At 51.3% G+C, this 12,183-nt stretch overlaps 1 protein-coding gene across 1 annotated transcript in view; it reads right to left on the minus strand.

Annotated features, from left to right (window-relative positions):
• The window catches only part of LOC111145500 (zonadhesin), a 31,580-nt gene extending 20,069 nt beyond the window's left edge, over positions 1–11,511 (minus strand). Inside the window, exons 1-13 of the mRNA XM_022500393.1 lie at positions 11,364–11,511; positions 9,812–10,066; positions 9,399–9,490; positions 9,150–9,228; positions 8,905–9,036; positions 8,104–8,375; positions 7,781–7,865; positions 6,353–6,486; positions 5,912–5,980; positions 4,777–5,761; positions 3,449–3,633; positions 384–525; positions 97–213 (exon numbers count right to left, since the gene is read on the minus strand). Of these exons, the coding sequence (XP_022356101.1) occupies positions 97–213; positions 384–525; positions 3,449–3,633; positions 4,777–5,761; positions 5,912–5,980; positions 6,353–6,486; positions 7,781–7,865; positions 8,104–8,375; positions 8,905–9,036; positions 9,150–9,228; positions 9,399–9,490; positions 9,812–10,066; positions 11,364–11,511 (2,695 nt within the window). The remainder of the gene's footprint in view (positions 1–96; positions 214–383; positions 526–3,448; positions 3,634–4,776; positions 5,762–5,911; positions 5,981–6,352; positions 6,487–7,780; positions 7,866–8,103; positions 8,376–8,904; positions 9,037–9,149; positions 9,229–9,398; positions 9,491–9,811; positions 10,067–11,363) is intronic.
• Between the last annotated feature and the right edge of the window lie 672 nt (positions 11,512–12,183).

Consider the following 12,183-nt stretch of genomic DNA (forward strand, 5'->3'; position numbering starts at 1 on the left):
TGCCCCCACCCCCGTCTCTTGCCTGCCACCCACTGTGCTCCCCTGCCCAGCTGTTCTGACCTTATACCCCTGGCCCAGGCACCTCTAGGGCCTTACCTGTCGAGTTGCCGCAGGGTTGGGCCAAGATGTAGGTGCATTTGCCCATGAAACTGAAGTGTCTCCCGTCAAAAGTGATTTGGTGAGGGTCCCCGTACACAGTGCAGGTGGCAGTACCTGCAGAGGGGAGCCAATGGGCAGCACATGAAAGGACGGACTAGGCCCTGAGGCCACACTTGTGCACCCAGTGGCATGCCCCGGTTCCTCTGGCCAAGGGTGGATTGGGACCCTGGTGTCCCACCCAATCTGACAGGTGGGTGGGCGCTAGCGTGAAGGGAGGGTCTCACCATAAGGTTGGCATCCGTACTGGCCATTCTTCAGCTGACACACTGTGTGCGGGCCGCACTGGGAGAAGTTACACTCCATGCGCTTGCCAGGCCTGCAGCGGCAACGTTCTGTGCAGTTGGAGCTGAACCACTCCGCCCCAGGCTGGGAGCAACGGATCCAGAGTCACAACGCCATAGCTCCTGGGGCCCTCCCTCCTTCCCCACCACATCTGCAGACCTAACCTTGCTCATACTCTTCCTCATCCCACCCCCTACCAGATATTCCTGTCTACCACAGGACATTGGCACATGCTACTCTCTCACCCCAGAATGCTCTTCTGATCCTTTCCAGATCATTCTTATGTGACCAGCACACAGAGTTCAGTTCACAGCTTTCTAGGGAAGACTTCTCAGACCCCCCTGACTAGGTCAGCCTCACAGTTCTGGGTACCTTTCTTTCCCAGGACTTACTAGGATTGCACCTTCATGGTAATTTCTGTGACTAATTGCAAGCACTCTGTGAGGGATCATGTCTCTTTATTCACTATCATAGCCTCGACACGTAGCACAATGCTTGGCAGGAGCTCTCATTCTAGAAACACTTGCTGTATCAGAGTGACCCAAGACCCAGCGTGTCCCCCAGGATCTGAGAGCATTAGGAGAACAAGGACCATGCCCTATTTGTGGTGGTTCCAATTCCAGAAGGGTTGAACATACTCAAGAAACATTCATTGGGGGAGCACCTGGGTGGCTCAGTGAGTTAAAGCCTCTGCCTTCAGCTCAGGTCATGATCCCAGGGTCCTGGGATCAAGCCCCGCATTGGGCTCTCTGCTAAGCAGGGAGTCTGCTTCCCTTCCTCTCTCTCTGCCTGCCTCTCACCTACTTGTGATCTCTATCTGTCAAATAAATAAATAAAATCTTTAAAAATAAAAAGAAACATTAATTGGATGCATAAATAAATCTTTATAAGACATGCATAAATGTCTCCTGGGGCAGGCAAGAGATGCTGAATGCTGAGGGTTGTGATAGATCTTTCTGAGGCTGAAGCTTTATCCTAATCGGGACAAAGGGACACCCAGGAAGCTGGTTAAAGGGAGGTGGGGAAAAAAGTAGTCCCCAAAGAGACAAAAAGGAACTCAGATGACAGATGGGAAGAACACCAGTTCTGAGAAGAGCCATGGGGCGGGAGTGAATAGCTTAATACACTTTTAATAACTTACATATGATATTTATCATAATTAGCTAATAATAGTAACATTTAGTAAGTACTAGGTCTGCTTCGGGATCTAATTTCAACTTCACAACAATCTTATGAGGTAAGTAGAAATTATGGGCACATTTTGTAGACACGGAAGAGGGAAAGAATCTTGCCGGAGGTCACCCACCAAGTGAATGCTAGAGCCCATGCTTAAAGGTCCGACTGGCTTGATTCTAGGGTGGCTCCGTCCCATAGAGTGGCCACCAGCCTCTTGTGGCTATCGAGCTCATGAAACGTGGGTCCAAACTGAGATATACCCAAAGTGTAAAAATACACACTAGATTTCAAAGAATTAGTATTGGGGGGGAAGGAATGTAAGCGATCTCATTAATAACTTCATTACATGTTGAAATGAAACTAGAAATTGAGTACATTATTGGAATTCATTTAACCTGTTTCCTTTTACTTTCTTTTTTTTTTAAAGATTTTATTTATTTATTTGACAGAGAGAGATCACAAGTAGACGGAGAGGCAGGCAGAGAGAGAGAGAGAGAGAGAGAGAGGGAAGCAGGCTCCCTGCTGAACAGAGAGCCCGATGCGGGACTCGATCCCAGGACCCTGAGATCATGACCTGAGCTGAAGGCAGCGGCTTAACCCACTGAGCCACCCAGGCGCCCCTCCTTTTCCTTTTTAAAAATGTGGCTGTCAGGGTGCCTGGGTGGCTCAGTGGGTTAAAGCCTCTGCCTTCGGCTCAGGTCATGATCTCGGGGTCCTGGGATCGAGCCCCACATTGGGCTCTCTGCTCAGCATGGAGCCTGCTTCCCCCCGTCTCTCTCTGCCTACTTGTGATCTCTGTCTGTCAAATAAATAAATAAAATCTTTAAAAAAAAAATGTGGCTGTCAGGAAACCTAAAATAATGGGTGAGGCTTGCATGCGATCCCTTTTGGACAACAATAGCCTAAAGCCTGCGCTCCTTTACAGCCTCGGCTTGTGTCGAATCTTCTCGGAGGGGTGGGCAGTGTGGAGGGGCTACCCATCTGGGGAGACAGTAACTCCTGTGTTTTATTCTTTTTCTTTTTTTATTAAAGGATTTTATTTATTTATTTGACAGAGATCGCAAGTAGGCAGAGAGGCAGGCAGGTGGGGGAGGGAAGCAGGCTCCCCGCTGAGCAGAGAGCCTGATGTGGGGCTCGATCCCAGGACCCCGAGATCATGACCTGAGCTGAAGGCAGAGGCTTTAACCCACTGAGCCACCCAGGTGCCCCTGTTTTTTTCTTTTTAAAATAATTTATTTATTTGACAGGTAGAAACACAGTGAGAGAGGGAACACAAGCAGGGGGAATGAGAGAGGGAGAAGCAGGCTTCCCGCTGAGCAGGGAGCCCGATAAGGGTCTCAATCCCAGGACACTGGGATCATGACCTGAGCCGAAGGCAGATGCTTAATGACTGAGCTACCCAGGCGCTCCAACTCCTGTGTTTTGACAGGATTTGCAAGTCCCATTGGAAGAAAATTCTGGAACGCTGTGTTCTGCCCTGAACATGCCCGAAGCTCTACTCAGCATCCAGGGCTCTCTGCATATGCCGGGACCCCCAGCTTCCCTCAAGGAGGAGATGAGGAAGGCCTTGGACCACCTGGCTGGCCCAGTGGGTACTAGCTGGGCCAAAGTGGGTACGTAGCCGATATTTACCGCACAAACAGAGAGGAGGATGAAAAGCCACATTTGGAAAGAATCATTCCACCATTGTGTAATTCTACCAGCTTGTGAGCTGGCCCCTTGGGACAGTCCCATGGATCCAAGAAACCATGTACATCTCCCCTTGGGAGCAGATGGAACTAGAACCCACTTGCCATCTCCCTTAGGGGCTCTGGCATCCCAGTGGTCTTACCTTATAGTAATTGTTGTTGTAGAAGCAATTGCAGGAAGAGGCGTTGATGCAGCGGGACTCATGAAACAAGAAGCCAGAACTGCAGACACAGCCGGGTTTGCAAAGGGGCCCACAGTTGGGCTTGGGTCTCTCGCAGGATGCTGGGCAGGCGCAGGGCTCGTAGTGGGCATTTGGCGGACACCTTGCTATGGGGAGAACAGCCTGCGTCAGTCTTTCACTCTACTGCTTTTCTCAAGGCGATGTCCTGTCTCCTCTCTTCCCACCCTCGAGTTCTCTAAGACAGAGGTCCCTATAATTCAGCCATAAAAAGGAGGGAAGATCTGACATGTGGATAACTTGACATTCTAGCGCACAGATGAACCTTTAAAATACGGTGTCGAGTGCAAGGAGCTAGTCACAAAGGACCACGTATTACATCATTCTATGTGGGTGTCCAAAACAGGGAAATTGACAGAGACCGAACGTAGGTTAGGGGTTGCCAGGAGATGGGGCACGGTGGGGGTTGGGGAGAACGTGGAGTGAGCGCTAACGGGTAGGGGGTTTCTTTGGGGCTGATAAAAATGTTCTGGATGTAAGGGGGCCTGGGTGGCTCAGTGGGTTAAGCCTCTGCCTTTGGCTCTGGTCATGATCTCAGGGTCCTGGGATGGAGGACCTCCATCCCGGGCTCTCTGTTCAGCAGGGAGCCTGCTCCCCCCCCCCACCTCTCTCTGCCTGCCTCTCCGCCTACTTGTGATCTCTCTCTGTCAAATAAATAAATAAAATCTTAAAAAAATATATTTAAAAAAATGTTCTGGATTTAGAAACTGATGTTTGCACAATCTTGTGGATATACTGAAACCACTCAATTGGGGGCGCCTGGGTGGCTCAGTGGGTTAAAGCCTCTGCCTTCGGCTCCGGTCATGATCCCAGGGTCCTGGGATCGAGCCCCACATCGGGCTTTCTGCTCTGCGGGGAGCCTGCTTCCTCCTCTCTCTCTGCCTGCCTCTCTGCTACTTGTGATCTCTGTCAAATAAATAAATAAAATCTTAAAAAAAAAACCCACTCAATTGTACACTTTAGAAGAATGAACTATATGGTAGATGAATTATATCCTTATTTAAAAAAAAAAATGTTGTAAGCCTAGTGTTTGGCTCCCAATGACCTCCACCGCCACCATGTCCTGCTTCCCTCTTGGTCACGGTGGTCCTTATTTTTTCTAAAGCTACCATGTTCCAATTCATCTCTCCTCTAAGACTGTACTTTTCCACTAGATGCATCCATTTAGCTAAGTCTCTTTCCTACTCACAGTCTCTTACTTTCTGCTGTTTGTCCAGTGTTCCATCACATACCTGGAGTATGTCCAGGGGTTGTCGAGGTCATGGAGGTACTTGGGGTAGTCATAGGAGGCATCACCAAGACTGTTGGCCTAATTGGTACAACTGTTGGGCTGGGCTGGGGTGTCGTAGGAATTGTGGGCCTTTTAGTGGGGACAGTAGATTTTTCAGTGGGGATGGTGGTCTTTTTAGTGGAGGCAGTGGGCTTTTCTGTAGGGATGGTGGGTTTTTCTGTGAGGATGGTAGTCTTTTCAGTGGGGATGGTGGGTTTTTCTGTGGTCTTTTTAGTGGGGGTAGTGGGCTTTTCTGTGGGGATGGTAGTCTTTTCAGTGGGGATGGTGGGTTTTTCTGTGGGGATGGTAGTCTTTTCAGTGGGGATAGTAGTCTTTTTAGTGGGGGCAGTGGGCTTTTCTGTAGGGACAGTGGGTTTTTCTGTGGGGATGGTAGTCTTTTCTGTAGGGACAGTGGGTTTTTCTGTGGGAATGGTAGTCTTTTCAGTGGGGACAGTGGGTTTTTCTGTGGGGATGGTAGTCTTTTCAGTGGGGACAGTGGGTTTTTCTGTGGGGATGGTAGTCTTTTCAGTGGGGATAGTCTTTTTAGTGGGGGCAGTGGGCTTGTCTGTAGGGACAGTGGGTTTTTCTGTGGGGATGGTAGTCTTTTCAGTGGGGACAGTGGGTTTTTCTGTGGGGATGGTAGTCTTTTCAGTGGGGATAGTCTTTTTAGTGGGGGCAATGGGCTTTTCTGTAGGGACAGTGGGATTTTCTGTGGGGATGGTAGTCTTTTCAGTGGGGACAATGGGTTTTTCTGTGGGAATGGTGGTCTTTTTAGTGGGGATGGTAGGTTTTTCTGTGGGGTTGGTGGTAGTTTCAGTAGGGACAGTGGGTTTTTCTGTGGGGATGGTAGGCCTTTTAGTGGGGACAGAAGAGTTTTCTGTGGGCATAGTGGTCTTCTCAGTGGGGATAGTAGGCTCTTCAGTGGGGATGGTGCATGTTTCTGCAGACTCGGTGGTCTCTTCAGTGGGGATGGTGCATATTCCTGTGGACTTGGTGGTCTCTTCAGTGGGGATAGTGTGTCTTTCTGCAGGGAAGGTAGTTTTTTCTATAGGGACGATGGGCTTTTCTGTGGGCATGGTGGTCTCTTCAGTGAGGACAGTGAGTTTTTCTGTGGGGATGGTGGTCTTTTTAGTGGGGGCAGTGGGCTTTTCTGTGGGGACAGTGGTCTTTTCAGTGGAGATAGTGGGTTTTTCTGTGGGGATGGTGGTTTTTTCTGTGGGGACAGTGGACCTTTTAGTGGGGATGGTGGGTCTTGCTGTTGGGAGAGTAAGTTTTTCTGTAGGGATGGTGGGTTCTTCAGTAAGGATGGTAGGTTTAGCTGTGGAGACAGTGAGTTTTTCTGTAGGGACAGTGGACCTTTCAGTGGGGATGGTGAGTTTTGCCATAACGATAGTTGGTTTTGCTATGGGGATGGTGGGTTTTTCTATAGACATGATGAGTTTTTCTGTGGGCATGGTGGGTTTTTCTGTGGGAATAGTGGTCTCTTCGGTAGCGATGGTAGGTCTTTCTGTGGTAACAGTAGTCCCTTCCACGGGTACCATGGGTTTTTCAGTGTGGACAACAGGCTTTTCTGTGGGCATGGTGGGTTTTTCTGTGGGAATAGTGGTCTCTTCGGTAGCGATGGTGGGTTTTTCCGTGGGGACTGTAGGTCTTTCTGTGGTAACAGTAGTCCCTTCCATGGGGACCATGGGCTTTTCAGTGTGGACAATAGGCTTTTCTGTGGGCATGGTGGGTTTTTCTATGGGGATGGTGGTGTGGATGGTGGTCCTTGCAGTGTGGACGGTGGGTTTTTCTGCAGGGATAGTAGGCTCTTCTGTGGGGATGGTGGTCCTTTCAGTGTAGATGGTGGTCCTTTCAGTGTGGACAGTGGGCTTTTCTGTGGAGACAGTGGGCTCTTCAGGAGGGGCTGTGGACTCCTCAGTGGGGACAGTGGACTCCTCTGTGGAGATAGTGGGCTCTTCAAGGCTTAGAGAAGTCTCTTCAATGGGGACAACAGACTCTTCAGTAGAGATAGCCGATTCTTCTGTGGGGATGGTAGACTCTCCAGTGAAGACAGTGGGCTCTCCGGGAGGGACAGTGGTCTCCTCAGCAGGGACAATGGGTTTTTCAGTGGGAATAGTGGGCTCTTCTGTGGGGATGGTGGGCTTTTGAGTGGGGATGGTGAGTTTTTCTGTGGGAAAGGTGGATTTTTCTGGGGGAAAAGTAGATCTTTCTGGGGAGACAGTGGACATTTCTGAGGGCACCATGGGATATTTTGTGGAGATAGTGGCTATTTCACTGAGGACAGTGGGTTTTTTTGTGGGGGCCATGGTATTTTCTGTGGGGACAGTGGCTATTTCACTGGGGCTAGTGTAATTTTCTGGGGGGTGCATGGGTTCTTCTGTGGCGGCCATAGTTTTCTCTGTGGGAGTCATAGGTTTTCCTGTGGAGACAGGAGTTTCAGAAGGGCCAGGGGGGGAAACTGGAGATTTGGAAGGAAGCTCTGTTGGCACTGTTCCTGCAAAGAAAAACAAACAAACAAACAAGCACTGGAGTTTAGTCAAAATCATACTGTCACCTTCTTCAGTCGCTTCAAGTGGGCAGGCTCAAAGAGTAACTCACACCTCTCCCACTTCCAAAGCCAATCTTCACTCACTTAACAAACTCTCAACAAACACTGCTCCTAATATATGTCAGACGTTATGCCAGATACAGGAAACACAACATGAACAGGATGTCAGTCCTCCCTTCAGGATTGCCCGTCCACTAGATAAGGGGTTGCGGATCCAGCCACAGAAATTCACGGCATCAAAGCCACATTCACTCAAGCAAGCATCCTGGTAAGACCGGGAAGGTCGAGGTGGGCAGAACATGGAACACAAAGCTGTGTGAAAACTCAAGCATGAGAGAGAACTTGATTTTCACCAGTTCCAGAGACGGTCATCTCAGATCAGGGCCCCCCTTTTGCGGCCCTGGATTTGTCTTACCTCGACAAGTCTCATGATTGATCAAGATAAAATCCACAGCAACAACAAAGGCAGTGTTGGTACCCCTGATAGCCTCCAAGATCAGCTGAAGGTAATGAGGGACAGACAAGAGAGAAATGCAGATGAATCTAGCCTCAACAATCCAACTCTGCCCCCACTCCTTTTCAGGAACCAGGTATCCCTCTCAGGGACACCAAGTTCACCTCTGCTCCACTCCCTTTCCAGGGGCCCCTCTTCTCAGCCCTGATTGTATCCAGGCATTATGGCCCCCCTCACCACGTTCCCCACAGACGCTGACAGGGGGCGCCCTCTCTGTCTCTCACCTGCATGGGCTGTTGATGCCCCAAAGGGATGGTGACAGAGGTGTTCAGCCAGTCAGGACTCTGAGACCCAACACGTTGCCAGATAGTAGATGGGGAACTGCCCGCAGGGCTCTCCAGCAGGAGATTGAGCTTAGTGCCCTCTCCGAGGCCATACATGTGGTAGGCAAACTCCACACAGATGGCACCCGGGGCACAGAAGGGCCGGCTCACCAGTCTGGAAGACTGGCCCGCCTCAGAGAACTTGTCAGCCTCGATGTAAATATAGCGACCTTCTGGGCAAAAAAGAAGGCAGTCAGAAGAAGGACAAGATGACAGACCGCCACAGGAACAACCCAGCATGGTTTTCTCTCACAACACCGTGCTTTCCAAAGAGGGTCTGACGCGAGCACGCAAACTCCCCACATTGTAGCAGGTCCCCCCCCCACCCCGCTGCTGGTTTTGGACTTCTAACTGAAGAAGGCAGGAGCCGAAAGAAAGGGAAAACTAAATCATGGGCTGCACCAGTAAATGTCTTGACTGAAAATGAGATTGTGGATTTTGAAGCCTTGGGCTCTGCGAAGTGAGATGCCTGCATTTTCCGGAGAGTTCAGTGACCCCACAGCTATAAAAGTTTTCAACTCACTCTACTTCTGTCCTCTTGCCACAGCTCGGGCACCAGGGCAGCTTCCCAGGAAACACCTGCTGGCTGGTCTTCACCATCTCCAATATCTTCTTCCATCAATCACACCAGTCAACCCCCACCCCACCCCAGCTGGGAGAAGATTCAGTAATTTGTTGGCTTGAGGGATCCTCAATCCTCACCTCCAGAAGCACCTGTACCCTGGATGTGCATAGTTTTATTTGCATGGGTCCAGTGTCCGCCATCCCCTGATGCCTGGGCCCAGTCACAGAAGGGATGGGCATCATCTTCGAAGTCACACTGAGGAAAGCTCTCTAGGAGTCAAAATGGGAGATGTGAGCAACGTGGGCCATGCTTTCTATTCCCCTGCGACCCTCCCCGGCCCCCCGTTCTGAGCAATGTGATCTTTCCGGGGCCTAGTTCTCACCCCCACAGGGAGCAGTGCTGATCGCATCCACTGCCACAGCTGGCTCTGGGGTCTCTCCAAACACACCCACCACGGTGAACTGAAAAGACACATAAAGGGGGCTGGGAGTGAAAAAACAGCCCAAATGCCCTATCTCTCCCCCCATCTAATTTTATTCTATTCAGGAACCCAGGCACCCTGCTCCCAGTGCGCAAACCCTCAATCCATTTCAGATTGTGCAAGAGATCCTGACCTCTCGCTCCTCTGTACCTGAATTTGTCCCTGGGCTGTGTAATTGACAGAAACAGGCTGCCAGTTGGGTCCAGGTTGTCCTGAGAAGAGAGTGTGTTTCCGGATGCTGCCTGCAATGAGAGGAATCCGAGAGAGAACTGATTTATTAAGAGGACTGAAAAATGACTTCCAACGTATACTCTCAGAAGGATGAGTAGCAAAGAGAATACTTGGGAGCGTATTCCTCTCTCCCAAATGGGAGCAGGTCCTTCTCTCTCCCTCTCCTGGCACTTGTATCTGTTTTTTCCAGAAGCCTGATTCCACTCCGTGGAGTAACTTTGCATATATCCTAGATTTCCCTAGACCCTAAGGGATGCCCCATAGTTTCCTGTCAACCTAACCCTGGGAGATGAGCCTCAGGTCCCTGGAAAGCCAGCGACTGCCAGTCTCACCCAAGACGGAAGCAGAGACAGTGAGGGCTGCACCAGGTGACCGTCCACGGAGGATATAGTGGAAGGACAGGCTCAGACAGCCAGAGAAATGGCTCCGCGGGCTCAGGAGGACAGATTTCTGCTTCGGTTTTGCATTCTTGGGGTCCAGGAGCATGTAGAAGCCACCTACATAGGAAAAGGCCGGTAAGGTGAGATGGCTGAAATTGAGGGAGTCGGGCACAGGGACAGGACTCTGGGACTGCAGGGGTCCTGAGCCTGGGAAGCCCCAACAGCTGTCTACGATCAGCCAGCGCTGAGGGGGGCCCACATCTGGCCGTGGACTTCGAGCCTTCCAGAAATGCTTGGCAAGAATGATGAGGACACAGGCACTGCCGTATGAAACGCAGCATGCTCTCAGAAGCAGCAGGGAGAACCCCGTCCTTTGGATTCTGACGCTTTAGGTGCCCCCTGAGTCCTGCCTTCTTCCTTTTCCCAACCCATTGGACCTCCTAGCAGCTCAAGAAGCCAATCAGCTTGGAGCTCGCTCCGTGACGCAACTGGTAGCCGGAGGAGGGGCTTAAGGCTGCGCAGGCGTGCTCGTCCCTGACTCCCACTCCGTCCCGTCAGGTGAGCGCGCTCGCACCCTGCCGGGAATGGCGGCTCCGGAAAGGCGGAAAGGGGTGGAGGGGAGAAAGGGGGAGAAAAGGAAGGGAAGATGGAAAAATAGGAAGCAAGAGGGAAAAAGTGAGAGAGAGAGAATTAAAACAACAGCCACCGTTTACTGACGCCGCAGGGCTCGGCCTGGGGGGCTAAGGCTCAGGCGGTGGGGCGGGGGTAGGGGGCGGTGATGCCGGGCCGGGCCGGCCCCGCCCTGCTTTCCAGGGCGTCTGAGTGAAGGGGAGGGGTGGTTCTCCAGGTCTTTTTAGAAGGCTGGCCTCAGGGACCCTGGGTGGCTCAGTGGGTTAAGCCTCTGCCTTCGGCTCAGGTCTTGATCCCAGGGTCGTGGGATTGAGCCCCGTATAGGGCTCTCTGCTCAGCGGGGAGCATCCTCCCCTCCCCACCCCTTCCTGCCTCTGTGCCTACTTGTGATCTCAATCTCTCTCTCACACAAATAAATAGATAAAATCTTAAAAAAAAAAAAAAAAAAAGCCGACCTCAGGCAGCGGGGAAAGAGCCCAGGAAGGAGAGAAAGTCGTTGGAGTGAGCCAGAGGGCTTATGGGCAGTGGGGGGAGACGGAGGAGAAGAGGAAAGAACAGGAAACGGAAGGGAGAGGATTGTGGTTGGAGAAATGCAAAGGGACACAAAACAAAGAAGTGGGAACTTAGGAAAAAAAATTTGGGGGCGTGGGTTAGGGTTAGGGTTAGTTTGTGGGATGGCAGCGGGGTGGGGGGTGGGAAGCTGAGTGTGTGTAGTTTGCTTTCTGCTGAGTAACCTGAGTTTTGAGGTCGCTGGGGTTCACCTCGCCCCATCCCGGGGCAGTTATTACTGCCCGGTAAGGCAAACATCGTAAGCTCCTGCAGAGGTCACTAGAAGCCCAGAAAGGCAAAGGGCGGAAGCATGGCCGTTACTCACTACCAGGGCTAGAGAAATCATCCTCGGGCCCCACGTTGGGCACCCCGGAAGGCCCCTTCTTCTGGACCCACTTGGCCCCAGAGGCTGTTGGGATCCAGCTCCAGCCACAGAGATCGTTTGGAACGTCGAAACTGCACGTCTGCATCATGCAGACTGAGGGGAAGAAGAGGGAGAAGGGAGGATTTAGCTTTTTCTAGGAGGAGGCAGCTCCAAAAAGTACGCCGCAGCCTGGGGTCAGAATTCCGAGTGTCAGTCTGTGGCCTACTGTCCACCGTGGGGGGCTTAATTCCTGGGACAGATTGGTTAAGCTGCCTGTTAGTTTCTTCATTTGTAACTGGGAACAGCAGTACCCGCCTGTCATAAATTAGATCGTAAATGAGGAGCCGCTAGCATAATCCTGTCCTCAGTAAGGGTTAGTTCCTTGCACTCAGCTTCTGGAATTTACCTTCACTTGAATTTGCTCCCCTGGAGTCTCTAATGTCAACTAAGAGGGCTGATTGTGGGTGAAACTGGGGTAATAGCTAGGGTGACCAGTTGGGGCCGGGAACGGAGGATTTCCCGAGATGCAGGACTTTCAGGGCAAAAAGAGGGGCAGCCCAGGGCAAAGTGGAATGGTTGGTCACTTGAGAAAAGGTATCACTACAACCCTATTAAAAGAGAACCTCTCTTTCGGTGTGGCTGCTTCAGGATTCAAAGGTGTGAGATGTGGAGGCAGAGGGAAGCAAGGAGCCCCAACTCCGAGAGAAAGCAGGGTCGTGGTCCCTGAGCTACTTCTGCCACCCTCGGCAGGTGGTGGAGGCAGAGAGAAAGAGGAAGAGGG

The sequence above is a fragment of the Enhydra lutris genome, unplaced genomic scaffold (genome assembly GCF_002288905.1).
Source record: "Enhydra lutris kenyoni isolate GAN:26980312 unplaced genomic scaffold, ASM228890v2 scaffoldscaffold13, whole genome shotgun sequence".
Lineage (NCBI taxonomy): Eukaryota > Metazoa > Chordata > Mammalia > Carnivora > Mustelidae > Enhydra > Enhydra lutris.